The 12,583-nt window shown below is 49.3% G+C and overlaps 1 protein-coding gene across 2 annotated transcripts in view; it reads left to right on the top strand.

The window, feature by feature from the left end:
• Window positions 1-12,583, top strand: part of EEF2K (eukaryotic elongation factor 2 kinase) — a 64,073-nt gene that overhangs the window by 44,954 nt on the left and 6,536 nt on the right. For both annotated transcript variants that reach the window (XM_024744173.1, XM_024744172.1), the window contains 5 exons: window positions 1,025-1,102; window positions 1,958-2,020; window positions 3,463-3,597; window positions 3,731-3,919; window positions 9,539-9,663. In XM_024744173.1, the coding sequence (XP_024599941.1) occupies window positions 1,025-1,102; window positions 1,958-2,020; window positions 3,463-3,597; window positions 3,731-3,919; window positions 9,539-9,663 (590 nt within the window). The remainder of the gene's footprint in view (window positions 1-1,024; window positions 1,103-1,957; window positions 2,021-3,462; window positions 3,598-3,730; window positions 3,920-9,538; window positions 9,664-12,583) is intronic.

Genomic DNA, 12,583 nt, shown 5'->3' with positions numbered 1-12,583 from the left:
GGAATGGAGGAAAAAAATAGAAGTTTTAGCTGAACAGTGATGCAGGTGACATGCGGATATGGCCAGAGCTCAACGTTGGTAGACAAATGACTGAAGTTTTAGAGATTCTAAATTATACCAGTTTCCTTTTCACAACCTAACTCAGATCTAGAAGAATAAAACATATGCCCAGGTGATGTGTGCGGTTTTGGCAGAGGGCTTAGTTGTAGTAAATAATTGTTCCCAGTGCTGCATTTTTTTTAAACGTCTTTATTGGAGTATAATTGCTTTACAATGGTGTGTTAGTTTCTGCTTTATGACAAAGTGAATCAGCTATACATACATATACATATGTCCCCATATCTCCTCCCTCTTGCGTCTCCCTCCCTCCCACCCTCCCTATCCCACCCCTCTAGGTGGTCACAAAGCACCGAGCTGATCTCCCTATGCCACGTGGCTGCTTCCCACTAGCTATCGGTTTTTCATTTGGTAGTGTATATGTGTCCATGCCACTCTCTCACTTTGTCCCAGCATTCCCTTCCCCCTCCCCGCGTCCTCAAGTCCATTCTCTAGTAGGTCTGCGTCTCCAATGCTGCATTTTTATCCATGGGTCACATCCTTTAAGACAGGCTTTGTTTTTCTGCCTGTGAAATGGGTGAGTCACTCTTAACAATGGCACTTACTACGATCCACACTCTGAGTGTGACATCTCATTGCATCCTCACAGCCGCTTGATGTAGGTAGCTATAATGAATCCCCATAGCTAGGGAAACCAAAGCTCAGAGAGGCTGAGCAGCTATCCAGAGTCATAGCTGGTGAGTTACAAAGCTCGGATTTGAGCCTAGGCAGTCTGGCTCCAGAGCCCACATTCTTCGCCACTATTTTTTTACCGCTCCCTTGTCACCCAACCAGCAAGGGTAGGAGGAAGAGAATGTTGTGGGATGATGGGACAAAGGAGAGAAAGCAAATGGCTGGGATTCCAGATATCACCACCACCAGGTACTCAGAAGACCACTGAGACCCTAGGGCCATCTTTTCTCCACAGGACTCTGAGAACAGTGGAGACAGCGGATACCCCAGTGAGAAGCGGAGTGAGCTGGATGACCCAGAGCCCAGAGAACATGTAAGGAACCCCAAGGAAATGAGAACAGAGTCTCCTGTTGCCTAGTTGTTCAGGAGGATAGAGAGCCGGGGCGGAGGGGGGAATGTGAATGGGTGGTAAGAGCATAAAGTTAATAAATAAATCATTTCAGATAGAGATAAATGCACGGCAGAAGATAAAACAGGGTAATGTGGAGTAGTAAGTTTAGTAAGGGGACAAGCATGGGGGATTAGACACAAGGTTGAATATGGCGGACACATCTTACAGTGAAGCTGGACCTCTGGTTGCTAAGCAGAGAGGATGCTGGGCAGTGGGCCAGAATGGTGCTGGTAGGTGGGAGGGCCCAGCTCAAAGGCACGGGATTCCAGCAGTCCCTCAGGAAGGCTCCAGAGGATGAAAGATGCCTTATGGTATCTTTTCAGCAGCATCCTGGTGAGGGTGGTCTTAGGCAGTATCAGCCATTTAGAGGTTTTGCCAAGTGCCAAAATGGAGCACGCACATTACAGGCAGTCTTGCCGGGAGCCTCTGGTCTCGGCTTTGTTACTGCGAATATATATAGACAGGCGATGGGGGCTTTGGCTAAGCGAAGCACTTGGCTCAGTTTTCTTGGTTCCTGTCTGCTGGGATCCTGTGCCTTTGATTCGGTTCCGTCCGTGCGCATGGTGAGAGCGAGAGGGAGGCTGCGGCTGCCCCAGCACATCAGTCCTGCCTGTTACCCAGCATCCTCTCTGCTTGGCAGACGGAGGTGCCAGCTTCCTGAGGCGCCGAGCCAGTTCCCTGAGGAGGATCCCCTGGGAGGGCTGGACCAGTTCCCCAGGAGGAGGTTCTTGGGAGGAAGGCAGCTCTTTGGATCACTCTAATCTGTGTCTCCATCAGGGCCACTCAAACGGTAACCGGAGGTATGAGTCGGACGAAGACAGCCTAGGCAGCTCCGGACGGGTAATGTGCCCCCAGGAATCCTCGTCGTGCTTGCCTTTTTCAGACTCCGCTTCTGTTTCTTCCCCCTCATGTCATGTCACTTCTGCCTGCCCAGGTGCTCCACATGTCTCCTAAAGGACGATTTTGCAAAGGAGCCAATCCCCTCGGCAAATACTTTTTGAGCTCCTGGGTGTGAAGCTGCGGGATCAGCGGGGAGAATTAGAGAAGATCAGGACGGCCTGTCCTGGAGGCTTCAGCTCACAACGCCTTCCAGTATACATTAATTTACGTCTAGGGAGTTCCCTGGTGGCCTAGTGGTTAGAATTCCGGGCTTTCATTGCCGCGGCCCGGGTTCAATCCCTGGTTGGGGCAGTTTGCACAAGCTGTGTGGTGCATCCCCCCAAATTCCATTCTTGCAGCCACCCGCTGAGACAGGCTAACGTTATTCATCCTGTTTTGATGAATGAGAAAAAGGGAGTCTTAAGCGACTCTCCCCAGGTTACCCGGCTAATACTTGGAAGAAGTATCTCAGGTGGTTGTCATCAGGCCGGTGTGGGAAAGACCACCCTCCTAAAAGCTCTTCTCTAGCTGACTCGGAACCACATTTTGAACCTCTCACCCTCCAGCCTTTGCTAAGGCGAGTCTCTCTCCTGCCTGCAAGGTCCTTCCTCCCCTGTGGTCATACCTCCTCAGGCCTGTCTGCTCTCCCAGGCTGGACCCCGGTGGCACCCTCTCCAGGAGCCTTCCCTGATCCCCGGGGCAGGCTTGACTCTTACTGCTTCCAGAACACAGAGTACTTATCACGCAGTATTTCCTTACCACAAGGTATTTCTCAGTCGGGTCAAGGCCACAGCGTGGTGCGGAGGCAGGGTCGTTCGATCCCAGCACCACTGACATTCTGGGCTGGGTCGTTCTTTCTTGTGGAGGATGCCCTGTGCATGGTAGGCTGTTTAGCATGTGCACACACAGACATACACACACAGCAGCCTGGCTCTGTCCTGCGAGAACTTTGGACAGGGGTGTTTTTAGCTGGGAGACGTGTGTTTTCTAAGCCCATCTCCTGAAGCACCCCGTGGATGCACAGGGAAAGCACAGTGGATTTGCTGCCGGGTCTGAAGTGAGGCTCTTCTGGTGCCTTGTGTGGGGAGCTGGCAGAGGAGCAGCTCAGGGTCGAAACTCCCCGACCTAAGTCAGGTGGATAAGTGAGGAGGCACTTCTTTGAACTGCTGCCGTGCAGTGTGCTAGCCTTTGTGTCCTGTTGCTACCTGTTGCTTGTGTCCCTCAGTGCCCACAAGCTGGCATAATTCAAGTGACTGGAAATGGAGCCGGGTTTGTCCAGGAAAACTCGACACCGCACAGGTCTGCGCCCCTTAACTTGCCAGGCCGACTTTCACAGCTGGGAGGGTGCGTCCATCCCCAGCCCCTCGCTTCTCTGGCCTGTAAATGCCCGGTCCTCCCTTCAGGTCTGTGCGGAGAAGTGGAATCTCCTCAACTCCTCCCGTCTCCACCTGTCGAGGCCTTCAGCCGTGGCCCTGGAAGTGCAGAGGCTCAACGCTCTGGACCGTGAGAAGAGAATCGGGAAGTCCATTTTGGGGAAGGTATGGTGATGCCCTCTCTGCATTAACCCGGCGCCTCCCCCAAGAATCGCTTCCTCCCCCAGGCTGGCTGGGAGGCCCTCGGCTGCGGCCGCGGCCTCCAGGCAGCCAGGCCCACCTGCCGTCTGTGTGGCAGGTCCACCTGGCCATGGTGCGCTACCATGAGGGCGGGCGCTTCTGCGAGAAGGACGAGGAGTGGGACCGGGCGTCGGCGATCTTCCACCTGGAGCAGGCGGCCGACCTCGGCGAGCTGGAGGCCATCGCGGGCCTGGGACTCATGTACTCGCAGCTGCCCCACCACATCCTGGCGGACGTCTCTCTGAAGGTGAGGGGGGCGGGGGCTCAGGCAAGCCATCACCCTTCGCTCCCTGGGTTTACGCCTCAGAAATTTCCCGAGCATCAGTTTGGGACCAGGCACTTCCAAGTTAGTTGACGCTGATAGAATTGGTCTCCGGCCTTGGGGACTGAGTGGAAGGTGACAGTCACGTTCCCAGGCAGTTGCGACGTGGTGCGGTGGGAGAAGCAGAAGAGGCTACTGCAGATAAATGAGGAAGGGCCGTAGCTGGGGTTTCTTTTTTTTTTTTTTTTTTTTTTTTTTTTTTTTTTTTTTTTTTTTTTTTTTTTTTTTTTTTTTTTTTTTTTTTTTTTTTTTTTTTGGGGGTTTCTTGATTGGCAGTTGCAGCTCTGTCCCTAGTGGCTAGAACAGACCTGGCACACACTAGATAATCTGCATTCGTTTGTGGAACGAATGAATGAAGTGATCCCTAAGGTAGACCTGCGGGCCCAGTGGAGTCAGCCAGGCAGAGTGTGGGAGGGGGAGTGTGGGCAGAGGGGACAGCGCGGGCCCAGGCCCTGGGGAGACAGGAGGCGGTCAGTGCGACTGGAGTGTGGAGCGTGAAGACAAGGTGCAGGAGATGAGGCTGGAGAGGGGCCCGGGCAGGATGGGTGTGATGGGAATCCATGAGGGTGTCTGCTCCCTCATCACTCCCCTGGTCCATGGGCACAGCGGACGGGACCTGACGTGGCCTAGGGAGTGTGATCCTTTCCTTAGAGAAGTTGAGAGGCCCCTGGTGTGCACGTGCTCCCAGCGTAAATGGCTCCAGCTCTCTGTCACGTGGGCCAGGCTTGCAGCCAGATGAGGCTGGGCTTGGTGTGGGCACAGGGCACCAGCCCTGCTCTGTGAGCCTCACCATGGCCCAGCAGGTTGGGGGGTCTCAGACTGGAAGAGGGTGTGGGAAGGCACGCAAAAGTCCTTGATTTATTTAACTTTTAAAATAGTTAATACATTCATGTGACTAAAAGTTTTTTTAATGTGAAAAGGTTTACAGTGAAAAATCTCCCTCCCACCTTTTCCTCCACCTTCTCATCCTCCTGCTAACAAGTAACCATCATTATTAGTTTCTCACATGTAATTCCAAGAGGGTATTCATTTCCTAGGGCTGCCACAACTAAGAACCACAAACTGGGGGGCTTAAAATGACAGAAATTCATTCTCACGGTTCTAGAGGCTAGAAGTCCAAAATCAGTGTGTTGACAGGCCGTGATCTTCTAGCTTCTAGTGACTGGAGGCAATCTTGGGTGTTCCTTGGTCTGTAGGTACATCACTCCAATCTCTGTTTCCATCTTCACATGGCCTTTTCTCTGTGTGTGTGTCTCTATGCCTCTGTGTCTCTTTTCTTACGAAGACACCAGTCCTATGGAGTTTAGGGCCCACCCTACTCCAGTCTGCCCTCATCTTAACTAGTTACGTCTGTCTGTTTGGAAAGACCCTATTTCTGCAGTGTCCTGCAGACTTTTTCCCTCAGTGCTGTAGAGACAGCTTCCTCATTCTTTCTGACAGCTGAGTAACATTCCATTGTACAGGTACTTTATTTAACCTGTGCCCCGTTGATGGACACTTGGGTTGGTGCCATTCTTATGATATCTCAAAAATTGCTGCAGTGACCAGACTTGGACTTATTCAGTTGAACCGTTTTTGTAGGTCATGAGGGTAGAATATTGGCAGTTTCATATGGTTCAGTCAAATACATCCTTTGGCCTGCGGTCAGGGATAACTTACAGCCATTTTTATTTCCTGTTTTAGGTGGTGAAGGGCAGGCTTGGTTGGGGGAGGGGATTTTGACAGGCAGATGATTTGTTCCTCTTTCTCTCATCTCCATGCTCCCTGAGGAGTGGACTGAATATAGCTCATTTAGCCAGTGGTGTGCTGATAAATGCTTAACAGCTGGCTCTTGCAGGTGGGGAGGGAATGTTTGCACATATATGTATGTACGTTTATTATACAGCTACTTGTAAGTTTATTATACATTTACTGATATAAGGAATGTGGAGCATACAGTTTACAAATCATAAAACTATTGTGAATTCTATATAGTCGATAGATCCTCACAGAATTCCTTTGCTAATTTTTGTGGAACTCATGTCTGTAGCCCAGCTTTGGTTGCAGCTGAGGGAGGCGTGAAGTTCTGACATTAGATACTGGTTGATACTTTCACTTACTTTAGTGAGTAAGATGAAAGTGAAATAAGCAAGTCCTTTGTCAGAGTTGGAACTTCATTTATTTGCTGCTGATACGAGCAGCTTCTTTGCTGAAACAGACGATAGTTTTAAATACTGAAGAATGTTTCTCCAGTTTCTTGTGCTAGTCACAATGTAATGGCTACAGACACGGCACACTTTCAAATTAGTCTGCATTATTAATATTTTTTGCCATCTCGTGGTATAACTGCTTCTACGATGGCCAATGTGCAAGCACTAAGATGACATCGCCGAGCACGGAGTTGGAGGAAATGCACCACAGCACACCATTTCCACATAGCATTTCCATCATGAAGATTCCACAGACTGGTGGTTCTCCACCAGTCATTTTGCCTCCCCCTTCTCCAGGGGACACTTGGCAGTGTCTGGAGACATCTTTGGTTGTCACAGCTCTGGGAGCGCAACTGGCATCTAGTGGGTAGAGGGCAGGCATGCTGCCAAACATCTACAATGCACAGGACAGTCCCTTGCAACACAGAATTATGTCATCTAAAATGCCAGTAGTGCCAGGGTTGAGAAGCCCTGCAATAGATATAAATAACCTCAAGAGGACAGACAACAGTAAAACATAGTAAAATAGTTAGGAAGTGATGAGCTTTGGGTATTTGTTACCTTTCATTTAATTGTAAGTTTACGTAATTTAATTTCTAATAATGGCCGTGTTTTACGACTGGCTTGCTTTCACATCGGTTCTCACAAGCCTGCAGAGCCGGCTCCAGCGTACCCACTGCGTTTGGCCTGTTCTCCCAGCATCCGGCACAGAGAGGACACTCAGAAGGGTTTGAGGCCTGAATAAAGGAATGCCAGGGTCCAGGATGAGTGGTTAGGGGCCAGGACTGGGGAGACCACTCTCGCTGAGACTCCCTGGTAACTCTCCCTGTGATCTCAGGCTGTTTACACCAGCTGCACCCGAGCACCTTTGTAAAGAGATGTAGAAGCTATTTCGGTTTTCTCATCCGCAGGTGTCCCAGAGGCCTTTCCCTCCAGGACAGAATCTGGCAGCAAAGAAAACCATGGCCACATGCCCTGAAAGGCTGCTGGCCCATCTCCCGCTTTCCCCAAAGCCCCCATTCTTAGGACCTTTTCCTGTTGTCTTGCTAAGACATTCGTTTATCCAGCACATGCTTTTTGAGTATCTCCTACACTCTGGGCACCGTCCTAGGTTCTTATTCACAACAGCAAACTTTTCAGGCAGATACGGTTGTAATACAGATAATAATTAACAAATGAAAATATTTCCAACAGAAGTAAAAATAACTGACCTTTATTGAGCACTGCCTGTGCCAAACATTGTTCTTAAGTGCTGGGGGGAGATTGTGACAGGGAGTGAGATCAGGAGGGACTGGATACGGGCTTCCCTGGTGGCGCAGGGGTTAAGAGTCTGCCTGCCGGTGCAGGGGACATGGGTTCGAGCCCTGGTCCGGCAAGATCCCACATGCCGTGGAGCAACTAAGCCCCTGTGCCACAACTACTGAGCCTGCGCTCTAGAGCCCGCGAGCCGCAACTGCTAAGCCCGTGCACCACAACTACTGAAGCCCACGTGCCTGGAGCCCGTGCTCCGCAACAAGAGAAGCCACCACAATGAGAAGCCCGCGCACCGCAAGGCAGACCTAACACAGCCAAAAATAAAAACAAATACATTTAAGAAAAAAGAGTGGATAGGCCTCTTGTTATTAGGACGCTGATTCCAGCTGCAAGAGAGGCTGGGAAATGTAGTTTTTAGCTGGTCAGCCATGTGCCAGCAAAAATATGGCAGAGGAGAATGCATATGGCAGACAACTGGTAGCCCCAGCCACACTTCTTGAACCCTGAAGGTTGAGAAGGGCCTCATAGGCTGACAGGAGGGCTTTGGATTTGTCTCTGAGTGAGATAGGAAGTCTTAGAGCGGCTTTGGTAGAGTAACATGACCTGACCTGGGCTTAAAGCATCTCTCTGGATGGATATCGGGGAAGCAGGATGGTAGCAGGTGGGAATGCAGAGTAGTGCAGCCACTGTGGGAAACAGCTCCTTAAAAGGCTGAACATAGAGTTATACGTGACCCAGCAATTCTACTCCTAGGTATATATATCCCCCCAAAAGAAAAAGATACATCCACACAAAAACTATGCACACAGGTGTTCCTAGCAGCATTATTCATAATAGCCAAACAGTGGAAACAGCCCAGATATCCGTCACCTGATTGATGAACAGATAAACAAATTGTGAGACATTCACACGATGGAATGTTATTTGGCCATAAAAGAGAAACACTGATAGAAGCTGTATGAATGAACCTTGAAAACTTTATCCCAGGGCTTCCCTGGTGGCACAGTGGTTAAGAATCCGCCTGCCAATGCAGGGGACACGGGTTCAAGCCCTTGTCCGGGAAGATTCCCACATGCCGCGGAGCAACTAAGCCTGTGCGCGGCAACTACTGAGCCTGCGCTCTAGAGCCCGCGAGCCACAACTACTGAAGCCTGTGCGCCTAGAGCCCGTGCTCTGCAACAAGAGAAGCCACTGCAATGAGAAGCCCACAAATCGCAACGAAGAGTAGCCCCCGCTTGCTGCAACTAGAGGAAGCCCGCACGCAGCAGCGAAGACCCAATGCAGCCAAAAATAAATAAATTTATTTTTAAAAAATTTACGCCAAGTGAAAAAAGCCAGTCACACTAAACCACATGTTTTTTGTTTTGTTTTGTTTTTTGGCTGAGCCAAGCGGCATGTGAGATCCTAGTTCCCTGACTAGGGATCGGACCCGCGCCCCTTGCAAGGGAAGCGCAGATTCTTAACCCCTGGACCGCCAGGGAAGTCCATAGACCCCTTGTTATATGATTACATTTATATAAAATGTCCAGAATAGGGAAATCTCTAGAAACAGAATGTAGATTAGTGGTTGCCTAGGGCTGGGTGGGGTGGAACCATTGGGAGGTAATGGTTAGGGGGTATGGTGTTTTGAATCCTTCTTGGCTTGATGAAAATATTCTGAAATTGATTATGGTACTGGTTTCACAATCTGTGATTATACTAAGAACTATTGAGTTGTACACTTTAGATGAGTGAGTTGTATGTTATGTGAATTATATTTCAATAAAGGTGCTAAAAAATGTAAAAAGAATTGGAAGCAGGGAGCCCCTGCTGGAGGGGAGAGATGATGTGGTCTCTGGAGGAATCAGAGCAGATAGAGGAGAGTGAGCGGGAGTGAGCTAAGCTTCCATTTCTCCCTGCCTGATGGGAACCCCCAGGAGCTCTTTGCAGCAGGGGAAGCCCTGTTCTCTTTCTCACGATGTGCAATTCTACAGCAGCCCCAGCCTGGAGCTCTCAAAACAATTCAAGAAACAGGGAAAAGGTTGATGAGTGAGATTCTGGCAGCCCCTCCCGTGTAAGCCTCATTTCCTTTTCTCTCCCCGTCTTTGGTTTGTGTTAACAGGAGACAGAAGAGAATAAAACCAAAGGATTTAATTACTTACTGAAGGCAGCTGAAGCTGGCGACAGACAGTCCATGATCTTGGTGGCACGAGCCTTTGACACTGGCCAGAACCTCAGCCCAGACAGGTACTGTGGCCATGGCTCAGGTGGCACTGGTGGGAACCTGGGCTGCAGGTGGGAGCTTCCCCTCCGGTGTTAGGACAGACCTGGGTTCCAGATGTGGCTCCCCTGAGTACCAGCCCATTGACCATGGGCAAGTAGTTTTACCTCCTTGGCCTCAGTTTCTTCACTGTGTAAAATGGAAACGATTATAGAACCTGCACCCTAGGATGGTTGTGTCTCATTGTATGAGGGTTAAATGAGATGCTGCCTTTAATCCTCACTGTGCCTGGCACATAAAGTGAGAGATAAATGGCATCTTAGCCATTTCATGTGAAGATTTGCCTGAGAAAGAGTTTGAAAGGATACGTAGCATCAGGTCCAGAGTGGTGGTCCTTAGATGTTAGAATTAGGGGTGATTTTAATTGATTCTTCCTCCTTTTGTTTTTATTCTTACTATTTTTCACTTCTGAGAGGGAGGGGAGGGAAGGAAGCAAGCTCCAGGGGAGTTCAAGCCTGGTGTGAGTTTTCCAGAGCGGTTTTAAGACTCCTGATGGCTATAGCCCTGCAGGTGTCAACAGCTTTTCGGTTATCCCTCTGGCAGGGTTACCAGGACTGGACTCTGCGGTGGGAAGAGAGGAGAATGGCAGCTTCATCTCAGCTCTTTGGCTTGGCCAGTGGGAGGTCCCAGAAGTCCAGGAGCAGAGGACGGTTGGGGGAATTGAACTCTTAGCGGGACCCATTGCTCACCCTCTGTGGCTCCCAGTGGATCTCGGCTTCCCCCTGTTGTCCTCAGGCGCAGGGAGCAGGGTGGGCACATTCATTGTCTAAACCTCCAGGATGGGGGCGGTTTGGCAGTTCCCTCCTCTGTGGGTCAAGTTTTCATGTCCCTCTCACTGGGTTTAGAAGGAAAGTCAGGGCTGTGGGTCTGTCATCTCGAGCTCTCAGGGTCTAAAACGTCCGGATACATGACATCCTGCCTGAATTACATGTCATGCAAACATTTGTCAGCTACCTACTGTGTTGTAACAGTAATGCTCCCCTATATTTGGATGCACTTTCATATCTGTGATTTTATTTCACCGAGAACTAGAATTGGGTTTCCTGCATCTCTTCAGGCCCAGTGCTTAGTGCAGAGCCTGGCTCAGTAGTAGTTTGAATGAATGAACCAACACATCTCTTTGACACAGACAGCGCAGGCATTTGGGGGCTTATTTTATGGATGAGTAAACTGTAGTTCTGAGAAGTGAAGGGGCTTGTCCATAGTCAAGTAGCCAGTAAGTAGTGGAGCCACAACTTAGGTCTTTTCACCTCTCCTCCAGTGGACTGTACATTAGCCTGCTTCTTAGGGACTCAGAATTACACTGGCATGGAGGGGAGGTAAACAAAACAGACACGACACAATTGTGTCCGATCAAATACCAACATCTGTGGTGCCCATTGAGTGCAGTGGGGAAGCACCACCGCATGGGTGTGGGGAGCTGGAGCTGGGCATTGAATATCTGTATCTGAGGCCCTTAAAAAAAATCTTTGCTGTATGTGTTTTCTCTTTATGTCCTCTGTCTACTTTCTCTTTTTAATTTGAGACAATAGGTTTTTTGGTTTTGATTTGTAAGAATTATATATATATATATTCCCCACCACCACCACCATGTGGCATGCAGGATCTTAGTTCCCCAACCAGGGATTGAACCCATGCCCCCCTGCAGTGGAAGCGTGGAGTCCTAACCACTGGACCACCAGGGAATTCCCTGTTAAAAATTTTAATATATTAAGACTGTTCACTCTGGTATATGAGTTGGCTTTTAAAAAATTTTCTGAGATGGCTACCAAAAAAAAAAAAGATAAGTGTTAAATTTTTTTTAAAAAAGAAAAAAAAAAGCTTCCCTGGTGGTCCTTTGGTTAAGACTCCGCGCTTCCACTGCAGGGAGCATGGGTTCGATCCTCGGTATGGGAAGTTCCGCATGCCGCAAGGTGTGGCCAAAAAAAAAGAGAGCTGGCTATCATAGATTTGGGGGGCAGGGGATGGCACATGTGCCACACAATGACCATTGTTTATTGGGTCTGGGGACATGCTGGTTTTTAATATTTTGTAGTTAAATCTATCAAGATTTTCTTCTATAGCTTCTGCTATAGTCTTTTTCTTACTCTTCTTCCTCATTCCAACCAGCTCCAGCCTCTTCCATTCAGGGAGCATTAATTGAGGGTCAGCTATTTGCATTTTAAGGGGTTTTGACCCCCTTAGAAGTTACCATCTAATAGGACAAGGAAAAGTCATTGGAAATTGCAAGGCAGGATAGACATGCTAACCGCTGGGTGCAGAGCTGGGTAGGGGTGGGTGGGGAGAGAGTAGGCCCTTTCCCTCCTTTTACATTTAATGTGTTGGGGGGATTCTGCCTTGCCCTTCAAGACTGGGGAGGGTCAAAGCTGAAAGAAGTGAGATCATCTAGTTCAGTGGCTTCCAATCAATCCACTGTTAAAACCCTGGGTTTTTGGGTGTGTCACCTGTAATTTTCAAATAACTTCCCTTTTTTATAAAATAAAATGGAGTCGGGGTTATCTCCTGACACCATCCTAGCCAGCCACTTCAACAGACATTTAGAGAGGCTGTGCTGTTTGCCAGGCCCTGGGAATGCAGCAGTGAATAGAACAGACAAGGTCCCTACCTTCTTGGGGCTTATGTTCTAGTCAGGTAGACCATAATAAGCAAGTAAGTAGGTAAACAGGAGATGAACAGATTGGGGTAATTATAAGAAATAGGGTGTTTGGGGACAGCATCTCTGAAGAAGTTGAGCTGAGGTTGGAGAGGTGAGGAGCCAGGTATGGGAAGAGTTGAAGGAAGGACGTTCTAAGCAGAGGGAGCAGCAGGTGCAAAAGCCAAGGAGCAGACAGGAGCTGGCGCGTTCGGGGAGGAGAACGTGACCCAACGAGCCTGGCATGGGAGGAG

The sequence above is a fragment of the Neophocaena asiaeorientalis genome, unplaced genomic scaffold (assembly GCF_003031525.2).
Source record: "Neophocaena asiaeorientalis asiaeorientalis breed wild unplaced genomic scaffold, Neophocaena_asiaeorientalis_V1.1 scaffold91, whole genome shotgun sequence".
Lineage (NCBI taxonomy): Eukaryota > Metazoa > Chordata > Mammalia > Artiodactyla > Phocoenidae > Neophocaena > Neophocaena asiaeorientalis.
Note: the sequence above shows the minus strand (reverse complement) of the source record. Positions and strands in the feature narration are given on the sequence as shown.